The 20,556-nt window shown below is 32.5% G+C and overlaps 1 protein-coding gene across 3 annotated transcripts in view; it reads right to left on the bottom strand.

Annotated features, from left to right (window-relative positions):
* TBCK (TBC1 domain containing kinase) overlaps window positions 1–20,556 on the bottom strand; it is a 220,901-nt gene that overhangs the window by 144,984 nt on the left and 55,361 nt on the right. For all 3 annotated transcript variants that reach the window (XM_043571089.1, XM_043571097.1, XM_043571106.1), the window contains 4 exons: window positions 15,071–15,185; window positions 13,016–13,089; window positions 5,660–5,801; window positions 248–308 (listed from right to left, as the gene is read on the bottom strand). In XM_043571089.1, the coding sequence (XP_043427024.1) occupies window positions 248–308; window positions 5,660–5,801; window positions 13,016–13,089; window positions 15,071–15,185 (392 nt within the window). The remainder of the gene's footprint in view (window positions 1–247; window positions 309–5,659; window positions 5,802–13,015; window positions 13,090–15,070; window positions 15,186–20,556) is intronic.

Below are 20,556 nucleotides of genomic sequence, written 5' to 3'. Positions count from 1 at the left end.
GATCACGAAGCTAAGATAATATCTATCTACGTTATAATTCCGTAATGAGTAAGGAAAACACTAAAATATTTCAGAAAGCACTTCTTAAGTTTGTACTGTTAATGCTTACCACTGATCATTAGAAAATTTAAAAAGTCAGGATATTTCAGTGTATTCACTATTTTAGAACACATTATTGTGTATGCTTACTAAAAGTCACAAAAGATAATATTTATATTTGAAAAATAATCCATTGTGAGACACTTACCTAATGAAAGCAAAAATTTTAGTCTTTCAGAAATATCCAAGCTTTGAAATAATTTTCTTCCCTAAATAAAAGAGGAAAAGAAATTTGAAGAAATTTGTGTTAACATTTACATCATTCTTCAGGAAGGTATTTTTTTTTCCCCCAGAGCTGAAAATGATTTTCTCAGGTACCTCTTTTTCTCTTCAGAGGTTTTATTTGACTTTTAGATTTTAGAGTTAGCTCCATTAAAGAAGAATCATTGGTTTAACATTTAAACATTTCACATATCTAAGGATCAATTACATTCTTATTTGGTCTGAAGCATTCCTCATTTTAGAGACCTACATATACCTGGTTGTCTAGAGAGATTCCAGGACACAGGGAGTCTTATTTGATTAAGAGACCAAGATGGCCCCTTGGAAAGAGACATATTATCCTTACATTTACCTAACTAATTCTTGCTTATATATCATATGAAATCCAGGTAATCTGTTGTCTCCATTAAGAAACATTCCATGATATTCCTTCCTCCCACAATGAATTAGACAACCATCCTTTGTGCTCCCATAGCACCTGGTACATTTATTTTAAGACACATACATTGTATTTTAGTTGTTTTCTTATTAGTCAGCTTCGGCGGGGGGGGGGGGGGGGGGGGGGGGGGGGAGGTTGGGGGGGGGCTGCTTGACAGAGTCTGAAATCACTTAAAACTTCAACAATTATGTGTTGAGCATTTGTGTGCCAAATTGGACTTTCAACCACAAGTTATATAACTTGGGCAAATTACTCAACCACTTTAAGTTTTACTTTTCTCATTTATAAAACTGGAATATTAACTGTATATGATACACAGGTTGCAATGAGGATTATACAATGTATGAAAAAGTGCTTGGCATTTATTGCACACAGAAATGCCTTCATAAATGTTGGTAATTATGTTTCCTTTATCATAAACAAATTAAACTTATAGGATTCTTTAAGTAGACTTAGAGGGAAAGGCTTACAGGGTGCCTGGGTAGCTCAATTGGTTGAACATCCAACTATTGATTTCAGCTCAGGTCATGATCTCACAGTCATGAGATTGAACCCCACATTGGGCTCAGCGCTGAGTGAGGAGCCTGCTTGGGATTCTCTCTCTCCTCTCTCTCTGCCCTTTCCCTGCTTGCGCACTCTCTCTCTCTCTCTCAAAATAAACAAATAAACATTTTAAAAAAGGAAGAAAAGGCTTAAGAATATACCTTGGTCTTTACATGGAGGAAAAAAAAAACTGTTCTTTTTTAAGAAAGAGAGAGCAAAAACTTTCTTAAACATTTATGACATTAGAACTACAGGTGGAGAGATCATTGAAAGAAAAAGTTGCCATTCCTGTCTCAATTTCTTACACTACTATCTTATTAATCTTCTAGATATGCAGGTTTGACTTTATCAATATCTTATTTAAAAACTTTAAATGGTCCTCCATACCATATATAACTAAATATAAACTTCTCAATTCAGCAATCAAAGTCTTCTAGGATATGGCTCCAATATATCTTTTCAATCTAAGTGCTTACTATTTATCTACGTATGATGAACACACACACACACACACACACACACACACACACACACACATACACGAAGCAGTTCAATTTGATTACTTGCAATACAGTGAGCACACTCTGCCTGTTCAGGCATACAGACTCTGACTCAGGTTATTTCCCTACCAGTAGTTTTTTTTTCTTCATGGCTATCAAATTTTTGTATATATCCTTTATTTCATTCCCACTCCTGAATGTTAATTTTGTGAATTAAAGAATTCAAAATTCAAATTACTTCTCTCAGCACTTTGGTGGCATTATGCCACTGCTTTCTTACTTCCAAGCTACTAAGAAGTTTAATGCCAATCTCATTCTTGGTAGGTAGTATGTCTTTTCTCTCCAACACATTTGAAGATTTTCTCATTAACAGTGATAAAGACATCAGAGCTTAGTGAAGGAAGCTTGGTGTGTTAGTTAAGAGTATATAGTTGATGGGTACAAATTTGCTCAAGTACTTACTATTGTGTAACTAGGACAGGTTGCTTAATTTCTTGTACCTTAATTTCCTGATCTGTAAACTAAAGATAATAATTAAATTTTATAAGACTGGTGTGAGTATTGACTAAAATAATAGATGTAAAGAGATTAGAAAAGTACCTGATTCTTGAAAAGTTCTCCATAAATGTTATTTATTATTTCATTATTGGTTATTCTAAAAGTAGAGTATATGATTTCAAGGTATTTGTTGTTGTTTTTTTTTTGTTGTTGTATGTTGTGATTTTTTTTCCCATTTGCCCTGCAAGGTAATTAGTGGGTTCTTTGAAACCAAGGGCTTTAGTCTTGGTTTCTAATACAACTATATAACAAATATTAGAACATCTGGATCTATCTTCCCTGTCTTTTAAAATTTCTACAGGGCGCCTGGGTGGCCTGAGTCGGTTAAGTGGCCAACTTTGGCTCAGGTCATGATCTCACGGTCCGTGGGTTCGAGCCCCGCTTCGGGCTCTGTGCTGACAGCTCAGAGCCTGGAACCTGTTTCAGATTCTGTGTCTCCCTCTCTTTGACCCTCCCCCGTTCATGCTCTGTCTCTCTCTGTCTCAAAAATAAACATTGAAAAAAAATTAAATTTCTTTTATATTTTCAACTTCCTTATTTCTTTGTGACATATTCTGGGAGAATTACTCAGCTTCATCTTCTATGTTCAGTGTGTCTAGTTTCTTATGATCCATCTCTTTAGTTCTTTATTTCAATAGTTACATTTTCTTTCCTTAAAACCCTTAACTGGTTCTTGTTCTTTTCAGCAAATGTTCTTGACTCAGAGTTTCTATAATTGTTTCACAAATGGCATTGTTTTCTTTATCTCCTAAAAAACATGTACATTTATTTTAAAGTCCTTTCAGTGGTGTAAATTCTTCTTGTTGTTTCTTGTTTATGTGTTTATTGCATGTATCATATTGTAGATGTATTGTTTTAGGTGTTTGGTATTTCTTAGAAATGTTCTCACCTCTTAATACAAATTTTCCTATACATCTTTTGGACTATGGAAACTTCTGGGTGGCACAGTGGCTGTATTGCCTTTCTGGTGATACGGTAAGAGCTTCCTAGCAAAACGGCTTTGGTATAGCCTCTCATCTATTTCCTAGGATTTTTAGCATACCAAAAGTTCCCTTTTTAGTTGTTAGTGTGCTATTAATTTATATCTTAATATTTTATATCAATTCTAAAGGTTTGATGAAGTAGGAAGATTTAAGCTTATATTCAGTATGCCATTCTAAAACTAGACTGTGTAAACGTAAGTATCACTTAAAATGTCATGAAGTCCCTATTATGAAATGAATATTTCCTTTCTTGAAATTCACATAGCTTTTCTGAGTTTATCTTCTAAGTTTATGGATTTGAATTAAATTATAAGCTTCTTGACAATGTGTCTTAAACACAGTTTATCTCTTGCTGCATTTGTCATGATGCTATACACAGTAAATACTCATCTACATTTGTTGAACTGAATTACTCACAGGACATATACCCTGATCATTAATACAGAGTTTAGATATAGGTTACGTAATAAAAAGGAAAAGTTTTACATTTCAAATTTACACTTCCATATACTTCACATTCACATTTCAGTAAGATTTTTCATTTAGGCTATGACTTTTTAAAAAGTTTTTTAATGTTTATTTATTTTTGAGAGAGAGACAGAGTGTGAGTGGGTAAGGGGCAGAGAGAGGGAGACACAGAATCCAAAGCAGGCTCCAGGCTCTGAGCTGTCAGCACAGAGCGTGATGCGGGGCTCAAACTCACGAACCACGAGATCATGACCTGAGCCGAAGTCGGATGCTTAACCAACTGAGCCACCCAGGTGCCCCTAGGCTATGATTTTAAACAACAATGAGATTTATCATTATTTCATACCAATGAAAAGTAAAATGGTCTAGACAGAGAATAGCAAAGAATCAGAAAATCTGGTATTTTCCCTTAGAAAAATACCTGTGCCAACAGGTAAACTACCATGTTATTATGAATATTAAGATTTTAATCATAAAATATTTTTCTTAATCATAAAATATTGTAATATCATAATAAAAGATAACATCCAGGGACCATTTGCTATATAATATACTATACTAAGTACTTTATATCTATGTATTATTTCATTTTTCCAACAATTATACAGTATAGATGAAAAATTTCTGCTTCTAAAGATCTCATTGTCCAAGTAAAGTAGGCACATGTGACACATGTCATAATAGAAGAGCAAAGAAGATAAGGACGTAATGCTGGTAGTTATTTGGAAGCAGGATTGACAGATCGTTAGTTGTTCCTCCAAAATATTTTCATCTTGGCCATGATAGGCTGTTTTTTGTCCCTCTAAATTCATTCTCATCTTCTTCCTCAATATTTATGTGTCCAGCTAAAGACTACATTTCTTAGTCTCCCTTGTACCTATAACGTAGCCACTTAAGTAAACTGTCACCAATGAAAAGTAGAGTTGATATCTGCACTTTTAGATCATTGTTTTTAAAAATTATTTTTCATGTTTATTTATTTATTTTGAGAGAAAGAACATGAGCAGGAGAGGGGCAGAGAGAGAGGAAGAGGGAGAATCCCAAGCAGGCTCAGCACTGTCAGTGCGGAGCCCAATGCAGGGCTTGATTTCATGAACCATGAGATCACGACCTGAGCCAAAATCAAAAGCTGGATTCTCAATGACTGAGACACCCAGGTACCCAGATCATCTTCTTAAAGACAGTACCATGAACTCACTCCCCTCCTTCCCTATGGCTAAACATGGTGATAAAGAAATCGGCTTTGGAAACCAGACATTTGAGATTGACAGAGCCAAATTCTGGATTTCTACATGATGTGGAGTGTTACAAGAGGCAGAAAAACACCTATGTTCTCTAAGCTACTATATTTTTAAGTTCTTTCTTTTTAATATCAGCTTAGTCTTTGCCCCAATAAATAAAGAGGGTATCTAGGAAAGGTCTCATAAAACATAAGTCCACTACAAAGTGAGTCTTCTAGAAAATATAAGAGAACAGGAGAGAAGAAGGTATTTAGGGAAGAAAGAATACCACAGAATGGAGAGAGAGCATGCAAAGAGTATAAGCAGCTTTAGAGTAAACATTTCTGGAACTGTTTAATTTTTACACTTAGTATGGTGTAAGTTTTTTCATACTTAGCAAAACAAAAAGTGTTGTACAAAACAAACACTTCTAAAGATACCAAAATATATGCAAATAAATTGTCAAACAAGATTTTTTAACAAGTCAAATAGATTTACGTGTTTTTCCCTCATACCTAGTCAATCCAGAAAGCAAAAATGTATTATGGTTAAGTAGCTTTCCTATCCAAAAAACTTATTCTAATAAGCATACAATTTCTTTTTAGTTTAATATTTCTTTATACATACCACAGAAAGCTCAAATAAAATTATTCCAAGAGACCACACATCTGATTTGGGGCCAGAAGGCAATGGTTTTTCACTTGGCATATGATCAGTGCTTTTGACAATTCCTTGTGCAATTACCTCGGGTGCCAAGTATGATGGATACCTAAAATGATACATTAAATAAATGAACAATTACTACAAACTACAAAGGGGTAAAAGTAATACTACATTTTTACAATCAGTATGGTAAGATCTAAGTAAAAGTCCAGGGAAAATAAATTAACAAACTTTGCAAGGAAGAATTCTAAACTAACCATCATAATACAGGTCTTCGTGTCTAGAATCAAGAGAAAATATGTATGAGTCTCAAATAATTTTAAAGCTACTATGTCTCTCTGAAGCTGTAGTTCTTCTCTTTGTTTTCTTCTCTTTCTGACACATGCCTTCTTCCAGCATTCTGTTTCCAGGTGTTTTTCCTTTCCTTCTTACTTCCTGTCTTCTCCCTACACCTATTATTTAAAGTACATTTTATCTTTGAAAATAGTATGTATTCTTTTAAGTAGTCGGAATGTCAAAATCTTTAAAAATACATACATTGAAAAGTAAGACTCTCCCATCTCTGTACTCCAGGCACCCATACATATTTATATAGAGATAAACTTGACCATCCATCACCACTGTTCCATGGTGCAGCATACTATATACACTACTCTGCACACCTTTGTTTTTCCACTTAGAGTTCATTTTAGAGATCATTCTATAAAAATAAGTGTAGATTTGCCTCATTCTCTTTGAAAACTGTGAAAAATTTCATTGTATTGATGCACTTAATTTATTTGACCAAACTGTGAAGGACATTTTGGAAGTTTCATTCCTACACAGATAATCAATTGAGATCTACTCTATTTATTGATACCCTATTTCCCCCCAAGTAGTACATAGTACCAGTTTCTACCACAAATAAAATCTCTATATACATGTTGGTATGCATCTTGGCTCCCTATTTTGTTCCATTGGTAAGCTTGCCTAACACTGTACCATTGTACTATTTTAAGTCTATAACATTACATAAATAATTGCCAATATTGCTAAATTAAATCCTCTCAAAACACACACATCTTTTAATTTCTCTGCAAGAGTGTCTAGGTACTTTTATTTAATTTTATATTTAATATTTACATTATTTATATTATAGTTTTATACTATTAATTTAACAATTAAATAATATTGTTATATAGTTATTATTTATATTAATTTAATATTTAATAAATATAATTGTGTATAGCATATAATTTAATTAATAAATAATATATAATAATATTCTTATTTATATTAACTTATAATAATATATAAATGTATATTATATAAATAATATATATTATATTCTTATTATAATTTTTAATTTTTATATATTTATATATTTTTAATAATGACCCATATAATTTATATTATTAACTTAACTAATAATTAAATATTATCATAATAATATATTAATATTATTATTATTAACTTAATATTTATATCATACATAAATAATTATATATATAGTTTTACATATATATAAAACTATCTTGTCAAGGTTTCTCTCTAATACACACACACACACACACACACACACACACAGAGCTGGAATTTTCATTGAAATTAGATCAAATGTAGAACAGGGTGGGAAGAATTGGCATCTTTCTGATACTGACCCTAACACTCTATGAACACGATATCTCTATATTTACTTTGGCCTTTTGTAATGTCTTTTAAAAAGGATTTATGTTTCTTTCACAGAGATATTAAACATACCTGATTAGTTTCTTATCAGGTATTGTATATATTTTGCTGATTTGTAAGTAATTTCTTTGTATTAATTTTATATCTACAACCTCACTAAACCCTCATCTTTTATGGGAGAATTCTTTTGAGTAGTCTTGTAGATAATCAAATCAGTTGTGCTTACCTGATTTGTTTAAAGTAACAGTTTTGTTTCCTCCTTTCTATCATTATAGCTCTTAGCGCAAAAATTTCTATTGGTGTTAACCATGAATAAATTTTGAAAATTTTTGAATACCTCTTCTGTATTTATTACAAACGGAACATATGATTCTTTTCATTTATATGCTAATGAGTTTAAATACATTGATTCCCTGATGTTTAACCAACCTTGCATTCCTAGAACTTTTGTTTCTAGTAATTTCACTGAGAAATAATAATTTTATCTTCTTTCCATTGTTGATATTTATCTGATTTCTTTTCCTTGTGCAACTACATTCATCAGTACCAGGAATACATTGTCAAATGACAGTGGTGTTAATAAATATTTTGTTTAAAACCTGAAAACTTTGGGTTGAGATCACAGGCAGATATAGATAAATGGATGATTTTCACTACATTAAGGAAATATTCACATAGTTCTTTTTTATTAAGAAAAAAATTTAATGAAAATGTTGTGATGTTAAATCTATCAGATGTTTGTAAGAATCCAGAGAAATGACTGAATTTTACTTCTGATATAGTATTACTGATATATGCTCTATTAAATTATGTTTATAGATTTCCTAAGCCATCTGAATATTTAGGGAGGGAGGGAGGGAGGGAGGGAGAGAGAGAGAGAGAGAGAGGGAGAGAAAGAATCCCAAGCAGACTCTGCACTGTCAATGTAGAGCCCAATGTGGGCTCAAACCCACAAACCATGAGATCATGACCTGAGCTAAAATTAAGAATCAGACACTTAACCAACTGAGCCACCCAGATGCCCCAAGTACAGGAAAAGTTTTAGCAGGAAATTCAACAGCAAATATAAAGGAATTGGTAAGAAAATCATATTATTGTGTAAAATATCTTCCTATCAGACTAAAATACCTACCTTCTGTCTTCTAAACTCAAAAATGTAAGCCATTTTATTTAATAAAAAAGACAAAGTCTTAGAACTCCAGGGTGGCTCAATTGGTTGAGTGGTTGAGCATCCAACTTTGGCTCAGGTCATGATCTCGTGTTCCTGAGTTTGAGCCCCATATCCACTCTCTGTGGTCAGCACAGAGCCCACTTCAGATTCTCTGTCTCTCCCGCTTGTGCTTTCTCTCTCTCACAAAAATAAGTAAAACATTTAAAAACAGACAAAGACTTTATAAACAGTATACTCTATAAAATGTGTCAAACTTCTAACTTTAATTTTTTAATGAATTCATTTTATGAATAATTCCATAAAACCTTAAGTTGATTTGCTGAGATGGAAATTATTTCTTCTCTCAGTGAATCCCCATGATATTTTCTCTGTATCTTTATTGTTCTCTAATGACTATAAGATACTTATTTTACTTGTTTCATATGTATGTAATGGACTATACACAATATGTAATACTACCCATTTTTATGTTTTGTTTTTTTCTATGTTTATAATACTTAGTAAACAAAAATTTACCCTCCTTCAAAAAAACCACAATTTGAGGGCATCTGTGTATCATATTCACTTTTATAAATCCTCTGCAACTACCAACACATTTTAAATGTAAGATATGCTCAGTTAATTTGTGCTAAAAAATAACATTTCCTTTAAAAAACATCCATTAAGACTACCTTACAGACAATTTTTTAAAAGTTTGTTTATTTTGAGAGTGGGAGTGAGGATGCGTGTGTGTGAACAGGGGAGGGGCAGAGAGAAAGCAAGAGAGAGAATCCCAAGCAGACTCTGCGGTGACAGTACAGAGGTCCTGTACAGCTCCCGAGGTGGAGCTTGATCTCACAAACCATGAGATCATGACCTCAGCCAAAATCAAGAGTTGGACACCTAACTGACTGAAGCACCCAGATGCCCCTTTACAGGTGATTTAAAAAGCAGACAGTACATAATTTTCAGATATATTGAGAAGTACTAAATTTAAATCTTACTGCCTATAAACAAAGAAACAAAAACAGGGTCTTCTGGGTGGCTCAGTCGGTTAAGTGTCTGACTTCAGCTCAGGTCATCATCTTGTGGTCTGTGAGTTCAAGCCCCATGTTGGGCTCTGCTGACAGCTCAGAGCTTGGAACCTGCTTCAGATTCTGTGTCTCCCTCTCTCTGTCCCTCCCCAGCCCCTCCATCTCTCTCTCTCAAAAAAAAAAAAAAAATTTTTTTTAAAAGAAACACAAACAGCTTTAGAAATGAAAATGAGTAGAATTCTGCCCTACTTATTGCATAGATGCATACCCTTTCTTCATTTATCATCAGACTTAGTCATGAGCACAATTATCTGGCCTTTTCAATTCTAGGATATTAGATTATTATGGCACCCTGCAATAATGACAATAAAAATGTATAAGTATATGGAACATCTATGTAATATATGCAATGTAGACACTCAAATATTAGTTCCATTTCTCTTCCTGTGTTAGTCTATAGCCACCTCCTCACACTATGATGGCCAGTACTTAACTGACATGTAAAATATAAGTCAATTAAATCAGAGAATATACCTTAAATTCAAATGGGTAAATTAGGTTTTTAAATTTCCATTTTAATACAATGATGATGATGATGATGCTACTAATATCCACCTTTAATTTGCTCATATATTTCTCTCATGTACAAATTTCTATTATGTTATTTTACCCTAACGTGATCATACTGCTCTTCTAAATGACATCTCTGGAGACAATTGCAGCCTAGTGGAAGAAGTATGTCTTTGGTATTATTATAATACCTGTATTCCAGTTTCAGTTCTACATAGAACTGTGGTTTCTTAATCTGAAAATAGGAATAGTAATGTCTACCTCACCAAACTGTTATAAATATTAGTGAGTACCTAAAGATGTTTTTATAAAAATGGAAAATATGATGCAAATACAACACTGTATTTCTAATCATCATCACCATAATACATCTAGAAGGCAAACTGTTTATTTTTAATCCTGATTTCCAGCATATCTTATCCAAAAATAATGCTGTGGGTAGTTAAAAATCAAGCAATGCTATGGGTAAATCATTATACCTAAAACTTCCAACTGGTAATCTCTAGAAGCATAGAGGTGATCCTCGCTCCAAAAATTTGAATTTCCCTTCAAATCAAGAAATAATTAAACTAATTAATAAAAATAATAAACCCTAGGATTGGTTTTAAATATAGACACTCTTCTTTTAACAAGTGTTTCTTCTTTAGCATAGCATTTCAACACTCAAAGAAAATTAACAGAACTCTGCCTTAAGTATGACTAGTGAGGTAAACAAAAGTGGCTTTCATCATCTGTTTGATGTTTTAACAAGGTATTAAGCTACTGGCCAACTGAAATGAATGTCCAATTTCTAACTCTTTACAATATTCTGAAACAGATGTTAACATTTTAGTTTGTTTTTCCTCAATATTTGTCTTTTGAATCAACGGCAAGCTTCTTCTGGTGTAAATATTTTCTTTCATGCCTTAGCTGTTTGATCACTTTATTTTTCCTGGCTAATGTTTCACATTTTGCTCTTTGATACTTTCTGGTCAGACCCTTTGGGTTCAAGACTTCAAAGTAAACCAGAACAAATGGCACACAAGACCAATTCTACCCAAGCATTTTAAATTCAAATGTGGTTCTTCAACATGCTTGGTGTGCTTTACAAAAAGTCACTTCCTTTCTTGTATTCATCACTAAATAAAGCACCTTTCAATAAAAGGTAAAAAATTAAAGTAATTTTTGTTTACACTGTGTTTTTGGAGTTCTTCTCTCACACAGATTGATCTAGACAACATGAAGCAGCAGCAGCAGCAATCACATACTTCCTATCAGACTACTGCTCCCTAAAAGGTACTTCAAAAGGCAATTATCACATAGGAAAGAAGACATTAGGGCTTTATTATGGACTTATTCTTATTACATTCAAAGGGTTTTTTTTTTAAACAAATAAAATGTAGGCTATTTTTATAAGATAGTTTTCATGCTTGGAAAACAATTGCTTGTTTCCTATGACCACAAGTTTTGGTATACAAAACTATATGATTAATTTATTGTACCTTACTATAAATAGGCCACCAAAAGAGGGCATTTTCCCATTAAACAATGAGCCTCTTGAGAACAAGAACCTACCTTATCCATTTTTGCACATCCAGCAGCCAGAAGAGAAGGTGCTCAATAAATGTTGTCTTAATAAATAAAGAAGGAATGACTAAGCAATTTATTTTAAGATTATTAGCTATGGTCTAACTAAAAAAAATTTTAGGTAGAAACTTACAATTTACTTTATAAAGATAAAAGGATAAATTATAAATGAATCCCTTTTTTTAAACATCTAATTAAAGCAATGTTCTCCTGCAGAAACACATGCCATGACTCCAAACCATAATTCTTGGTAATGGAGTGACAAAACTGATTTGAGAGAGCCCAAAGAGCAAAATGCAAATGGGCACTATTAAAAAAATCACAAAGCAACTGAACATTATGGTTAAAATATCTAGATTAGATAACACTATTATGTTAATTTTAATTTCCTTGTTTTGATACTTGTTTTGTGGTTATGTAAGAAAATTCCTTTTTTAAGAAATACAAACTGAAGTATTTAGGGGTAAAAGGCCATCATATGCATTAATTGCTCTTAAATGATACAAAAAGTACTTATATGAACATACACATATACGAGTAAGAAAAAAGAAAGAGAGAAAACAAGAGTAGTGAAATGTTAATCTTTGGGGAATCTAAGTGAAGGCAATAGAGTGATTCTTTGTACTATTTTGAAACTTCTATGTATTGAAAATAATGTGAAAACTAAACACTCAAAAAATAAAAGAATTATATTATTAAAATGTCTAAAAAGCAACCACACAATAAATACAACACAAAATCTGTATCACAAGCATTTAGTTGAGAACAGGATAAAATAAACTTTCCTTTCTTGGAGGCCAACATAAATTAAAATTCTATCAGAAGTGATCAAATAAACCTCTCCAATCTTAAACACAGACTTTCTACCCTATTACCTCTGATACCTACAATGACTCAGTTTGAGTCTTAACATGCAATTATATCTTAGAGAACAAGGAATTAAACTTAGAAACAATAGAAAATAATATGAGAACAATTTTTCTCAGTCTTTTAAGGAACACACATTAAGTGAGAATCTGGCCAACCTTCTTGCCTTAATTTTACCTAACTCTGGATGAAATAAAATTAATTATCAAGCATTATAAAAGGTAAAGAAGGTCAATGGTCTATTAGCCTCTGACAATTCAATGAAATATCAACATCAGATATATTTTGGGTACTGGGAAAAACTCATTGTCTACTCTTTTAAAAGTATATGGAAGATAAAAAACATGTTAATAAAGAAAAGCTAGTTTTTATTAGAAAGCAGTATCACCATTAACAGAATACACATTTCATCAAATATTACAAAGTTTAAGACACAACTCAGAAGAAAAGAAAACATATCCTCACCCAATTGGGAAATCAACATCGTCACCATGAGCTGTCATGTGATAAAGTCCAAATTTAGCCAATTTAACATGTCCCTACAATAATAATAATAAAACATTATTAAATATTTTAATATTATTAGTAGGAAAAAATATCATTATGTATCATAAGTAAGGAAATCACCATTAGTGAGGTACATTAAGAAAAAAATTGTATTTTATCATAACTATAATAAAAACTATTTGCCAATGTGTGAAGCCTGCTTTATTCTCATTACAAATATATGTATATGTATATGCATACATGTATGTATAGATATACACATATAGATTACTTGTATATAGATCTCAAAACAACACTTAAAAAATTAAATTTATATTTTTATAAAAATATAAAAATTTTCCAGATATGTTGACAAAACAAAAAAAGCAGAAATGTTCTCATTTGTCTTGAATCCCTGCTTGGAACATTTTTGGTAATTTTCACAAGATAAATTTTTTTTTTCAAGGAGTTCCAAGTCCATTCATAATGTCATAAATTTAACCCTGACATGGGAATTCTTAACTTGAAAATATTAGTTACCAAATCATGAAGATATTAGTGAATCTGCTAGATTTCCAACAATCATTTATATTGTTTGAAAAAGCCGTAATTATCACAAGAGATTCTTAATAAAAGACAAATATAAATTTTGTAAGTCTCTTCCTCCTTTTAGATATTTAAGACTTTAAAACACATTAAGTTGATTTAAAATTTTTTTTCTTTTTCTCAAGAACTTTACTTCTCAGCATTACAAAACATTTATATCTCAAAACAACTCAGATTGGTTATATACTCCACTGCCATAAATATGAAATGAATGAGTACCATTTTAGCTTTTATGATTTTTAATACCATAGCATAATTGTATTAAAAGTCTAAAAAAGAATCAGAGGAAAATAATAATCCTTCTAATATAAAAAATAATTCCCAAGACAAACTTCTTTCAAAGCTATTTTAAATGCTTATGAAAAAATGAAAGTATGATTATTCCTGAAAATATACCATTTTCCTACCCATAATTCTCTTACAGAGGTTGACTTGCTTCTTATTAATCACCCATAAGATTTCCAAGTAAAGAAGTGGTACTCCAATAAAAAAGGAAACTAGGTATGAACAGTTGGTAAATAAAGAAGATAATGGGGAATAAAAAAAAGAAGAAAAAGTAGGGAGGAAGAATAATAAACAGGAGAAAATGCAAAACAGTTGTACTATCAGAAAAATACTCTGTGTCAATAGAACTTTCTTTAAATGAAAGCAAATTCAGGGGTGCCTGGATGGCTTAGTCGGTTAAGTGACCAACTTTTGATTCCAGAGCAGGACATGATCTCATGATCCATGAGATTGAGCCCATGTCATCCAGCTCTGTGCTGAAAGAAGGGAGCCTGCCTGGGATTCTCTCTATCCCTCTCTCTCTGCTCCTCCCATGTATGCATGTGTGTGCTCTCGCTCTCTCTGTCTCTGTCTCTCTCTCTCAAAATAAATAAACATTTTTTTAAAAATGAAAGCAAATTCAGAGGAGTGGACTGGGAAGCTATAATGCATACTTTTCAGAAAGTGAATGAAAGGAAAAACAAAACATGAAGTTAGAAAATGAATCTTGAGGAAAAAGGAATAATGCATGTGAAAAAAACACATAGACGTAAAAAATTTAAAGACAGTTTTTTTTATTGTTTATTTATTTTTGAGAGGGGGGACAGGAAGGGCAGAGAGGGGGCGACAGAGGATCTGAAGTAGGCTCTGTGCTGACAGTGGAGAACTCGATGTGGGGCTAGAACTCACGAACTCCAGGATCATGACCTGAGCTGAAGTTGGACACTTAATTGACAGAGCCACCCAGGTGCCCCATAAAGGTAGTTGTTTTTTTTTCCTAACTGCCACAAGTATATCACTTTCATACAGCCATTTCATTATGAGTATTATTAAAACATATTTGTATTCTAAAGACCCTCTGATAGAGTGGGTCTAATTTCAGTAGCTTCCAACCACAAATAACAAATAAAATATTTGTTACTTAATTTATTATTTGACAATTACCTTTCGGTCCAAAAGAATATTATGAGGAGAAAGTGCCCGGTGTACTATACCATGTTTGTTCATATACTGCAAACCCTGAAGTACCTCAAATGCTATGCACAAAACCTTTGAGTAGCTACAAAGAAAAAAAAAAGTCACAGATCAATAGATACAATTACAAAGCAGATACAGAACCTGTTTTAAAGAATGAAATGACATTATAAAAATGAAAGAGCTGTATTTTTATTATTCCTCCTCTATTCAGAGAAAATACGATCTATAAATTTTATAAAATATCCACTACATACATATTTTGGATTTTATGATTACAACAGAATTGATCTGGCTAAGATCCTACAGTTTTCTAAGCCTACTCTAACAGCAGGGAGGGAGTTGAATTTTGGTGATGCACAATTAACCTTCTACAGGTTTGTCTTTGCCAAATTATCTGGGAAGTTTCAAATATAAGGCAGAACTAAGTCAATGAAAACCACCTTTCCTGCTCAAGACAAAATACCTAAGTTCCTGAAAAATAGCTAAAATATATTTTATGGTAGATGGACACGAGGTTACTTTCCATATCCACAAAACAACCCCTAGCAACTGACAATTTATCAAACATTTCTCTTTAATTCTTCCTAAGCCATCTTCCAGTGGAATGCCCAGTTTCTCTCTTTTTCCATCTCTTTCCATTTTTTTTTTAATCAAGAACCATTAACATGGGAAGTTAGGGATGATATAAGGAAAGTGGGAAAGACTAATTCAAACCCAATCCCCCAAACTATCAATATTAACATTTTTGTATAGATTTCTTTTCTACTAATTTTTTGACATTTTATCTATCTATCTATCTATCTATCTATCTATCTATCTATCTTAATTGGTTTATATTATGCTTTTTTTTTAAGATTTTTGTTTTTTTGTAAGTAATCTCTACATTCAACATGGGCTCAAACTCCCAACTCCAAGATAAGTCACATGCTCTACCAACTGAGCCAGTCAGGTGCCCCTGACATTTTAAATTAGACTTTTAAAAATTAAATTAATATCTACAGGTAATCACTAAAACTAATTTTTTAAAAGGTATAAATAAGCCAACAGTAAAGATAAATAAAAAAAATAGTCAACCTCAAAGCTGGTAGAATAAAAGGAAAAAAAGAACAAAGAACAAATGGAACAATTAGAAAATAACAGACTTTAATTAGGATGTATCAAATATTATATTCAATGTAAATGCAAACATCTAAACTGAAAGATAAAAATTGTCAGATTACATAGGAATTAAGCCTCAATTATATTCAGGCTATAAGGAACCCACATTAAATAAAAGGCATACATTAAAGTAAAAGGATGGAATAACAGATCACTGATTATCATGGGCTTGCTTGGAGGGACGGGTTGACTGCAAGAGAATATGTGGAAAATTTACCTGACAGAACTGTTATGTTCTTGATTTTGATGATGATTACACTACTGAGTTTGTCAAATTGACTGACCTGTCCACTAAAAAAGTTATATTTTAAAATATGTAAATTACAGCTCAATAAACCTGATGTTAAAAAAGTAAGCTGAAGAAAATTTTCAAAAAAATATTTGTAATATGACTCCCTCCTCCAAATTAAATCCGTAAGAAAGAGCAAGACATGAAAAGCTAAAATCCCTTTCCTCTCATCCTAGTCTGACTTTCCAGAGGTATCCACCCTTAGCAATTTCTGTTTTCAATTCTGCTGGTTAGATTTTAGTTAACATTATTAAGTCTTTGCTATGCAAGATGATATAATTAATATACTTTTACAACATTCCCATTTTCCTTTCCCAACTCCTGATTTTTATTAGTTACATTATTTTTAAATTATCAAATTTTATAGATGAAACAAAAGAAATCTACATTCCTTTCTTGGAGGCTAAACAAATAAACAAGTAAATATATGATACATAGTAATTACATGCTAAGGAGGAAAAGGAAGAGAGAATGTGGGATAGCAGGTTGCTATTACATGTAGAAAAGGAAGATCAAGGAAGGCATCACTAAGATGACATTTGTGCAGAAATCTAAAGGAAGCGAAAAAGACATGTAGCTCTCTGGGAAGTACTTGATTCAGGCAGAGGACACAATAAGCAAGTCCTGAACTGGAAGATTGCATCGCACTTCAAAAAGTGCAACAAAGCCACTGTGCATGCGGTAGAGTTAGCAAAGGGCAAGGTGTTAGGAGATGAGGGCAGAGACATAACAAGGAGCCAGATCATGTAAGGCTATTTAGGCCATTGTAAAGCCTTTGGCTTTCACTCTGAGACAGATGGGAAGTGGTTGTCACATTGCTATACTATGATTAGTAAATATTCATTGTAGAACTAAGAAAACAATATACTCCTAAGCCACTTAACCCCTAGCTCTCAAGAGAAAATGTATCAGTCATCAGGATTTGATGGATACTATAATTTCATAATTATACCTCTATTATGAAGGTTATCATCAGCTATCATCATTTTTATACTTCTTACTCATTTTGTATTTACATTTTTATTTAGTTAGAATACATCCATGAGAAAATTTTTCATAAGGGTGGTATGAGTAGGAAATTTTAAAGCATGGTCTTAAAATGTCTTATTCTTGCCTTTAAACTTGGCAAAAGATTTCTCTATTGTCCTTTATTAATAGTAAGAAGTCCAATATCAATCTAATTTCATTGTAGACACCTTGTTATTCCCCTCCGGAAGCTTGGGATTCTTTTTCACTTTATCCTTAGACTTTTACAATTTTAGTCCAGTATATCTAGAGTATGGGCATTTGTGCATTTATGTTAGTAAGCAATAGGTGTGGCTTTTAACCTGAAGACTCAAATGTTGCATTAGCAGGAGAATTAAGAAGGAAAAGTTTATTTGTTATGTCTTTGTTTTCTCCCTCTACTATATCTTTTAGTTAGAACTCTTAGAGGGCAGGTGAAAATTACATCCATTCTTGAGATCAACTTTCTGTTTTATTTACTATGAGTCTGGCCTTTAGTCCTATCTCTTCTACTATTTAATTTCCAAGGTCTTTGCTCTGTTCTCTAGTTGTTCTTTAATAGATCCTTTTCTTTTGATTATGGATACATTATTCTTTTGAATCTCTCTGAAGATAGTTATTACAATTCTGTTAATAATTAAGGGGAAAAGAAGGGTGTTACCTTTATTTTCTCTGGGGTGTTTCTGGTTTTTTTTTTTTTTTTGCTTTTTTTTCCCCCCACTTCCCTTGGCTTTCTTTCTCTCAGACTATTTTTTCCTCAAATGTCTGGTAATCCTTAGTTGCCAGCCATACTTTAAAACAAAGCAATAAACTGACATTCTTCATAAAGTATGTAAAAAAAGAAATAATAAAAGTTGCTATTTATAAGGAATGCTTATTTGAGACTCAGTAGGTTAAGCATCTGACTCTTGATTTTGGCTTAGGTCATGACCTCAAGGTCAAACCCCAGCCCTAACTCTGAGCTGAGTGTGGAGCCTGCTTAAGATTTTCTCTCTCCCTCTTCTTCTGCCCTTCCCCTGCTTGCTCCTGTGCTCTCTCTCTCAAAAAAAAGAACACTTATTTAAACGATTTCTCTTTATCAAGCAGTTTCCCCCATATTAAAGTGCCACAACAGCTACTCAAGCAAATAGGAAATGTGTGAAACAAAAACAATTTGAAAGTAACAAGAGTTTTCCTAAACAGCCTCAAAAAAGAAACCAACTTTGTAAAGGAAAAGATTTTGAACTTTAAAACAACTATAGTGATACTGGTAAATATGTGCATGTGAAAGAATGCAGACCTGTCTCATTTTAAAAACAAAGAAAATTTTCCTTGACATTGACTAACAAATAAAAGCTAAGAACTTAATTTTCTAAACTCATTTGACTCTATAAGTCATGTTTACCATAGTAATCTGTCTTGTCCTCGTTCTCCTTTTCTCCAACATGCACACACATAATTCACAAAATCTTAAAAGCTGATGCCATATTCAGCTGTGACACTAGAGGACCTCAGTTGCACACTACTTCAATATAGATGCCTTCCTTAAGAAATTAAAACCAAACCTTTAAAGTGATTTTTCCATTAAACCAGTTCTCAAACAGCTGAACAGAGAAGACTACATGTTCTATTTTGACAACTTGTTTTTGCTGATTATAAAATATAATTGGAAAATACTTCCATGTCAAAAAGCACATTCATGCTATTATAAGAGTTGATGAGTATATATGCTGAAATAATTTTTAAATATTCAAACATATAAAACTGAAGCTCATGACATACCTTTCCTTAGCTATTACTTGAGAGTATTATAGCTAATGGACTCAGTACTCTTCTAAATCAGAGTAAATCAGATTTGGTTTTCTGCCCTATTGTAGGATTTAATTTTTAAATTTACTTTAAAATACAAGTATAAAGGAGAAGAAAAAGATAGTGTTATTTTCTATAATGAGACGATAGAATCAGTATTTATGAAATTCTGTATATTTACTTGTTTTTAAAGCTCTATTCTCTAATACTGCCAATAATTTAGATGATGAAGTCTTTTAAAATAATTATTTTGAAGTAGCTAATGCAATTATAATGCAACAGCAAAATAAAAAGTCATATGTATAGTAATAGCATGTCACAGTTAATTGAAAATGGGCTCCAGGAGGAGTTAAGATTAAGAGAGTGGGATTCTCTGTCTCTGTCTCTCTGTCTCTCTGTCACACACACACACACACACACACACACACACACACACCACACACACACACACACACACCACACACAGATGTTGGCAGGGGATAAAAGGACTTCATCCTTCACAGTTCCCAAGTCAGAATCTTGTTAATAAAGAAATCCATCACTAATCTAGAAAATGTAAATCAAACTTCAAATTATAAAAGATCCTCTTCCTTTTGAAATTTTCAGTTACTACTGCTAATTCCAGAGATTAGAAGAGTAGCATTTACTTTGTTACCATTATCCTTGACACCCTGAGAAGTTTAATGAGCATAAGAATCTTTGGTGATTATAAAAACATAGATATGGCCAAAAAGGTAGCTTTCAAAATAATGATTAATAGTTTTTTTTTTTTTAATTTTTTTTTTTCAACATTTATTTATTTTTGGGACAGAGAGAGACAGAGCATGAACGGGGGAGGGGCAGAGAGAGAGGGAGACACAGAATCGGAAGCAGGCTCCAGGCTCCGAGCCATCAGCCCAGAGCCTGACGCGGGGCTCGAACTCACGGACCGCGAGATCGTGACCTGGCTGAAGTCGGACGCTTAACCGACTGCGCCACCCAGGCGTCCCAATGATTAATAGTTTTTAATAAAGCAAAGTGACATTTTAAAATACTTTCATTTATATTTAAACACATCAATTAAGTGGCCATTAGCTGCTTGGTACTGTGTTTTTTTTACACCACTGTGTTTTTAGGTTCCATGGATCTCAAGAGAAAGAACTGATCTCTACAATCAAGAAACCTGCAGTATAGTTGTAAAGACAGATTTATAAACTAATAATTTTAATACAAT

This window comes from Prionailurus bengalensis, chromosome B1 (assembly GCF_016509475.1).
Source record: "Prionailurus bengalensis isolate Pbe53 chromosome B1, Fcat_Pben_1.1_paternal_pri, whole genome shotgun sequence".
Taxonomy (NCBI): Eukaryota; Metazoa; Chordata; class Mammalia; order Carnivora; family Felidae; genus Prionailurus; species Prionailurus bengalensis.
This window is presented reverse-complemented; position numbering and strand designations above follow the sequence as displayed.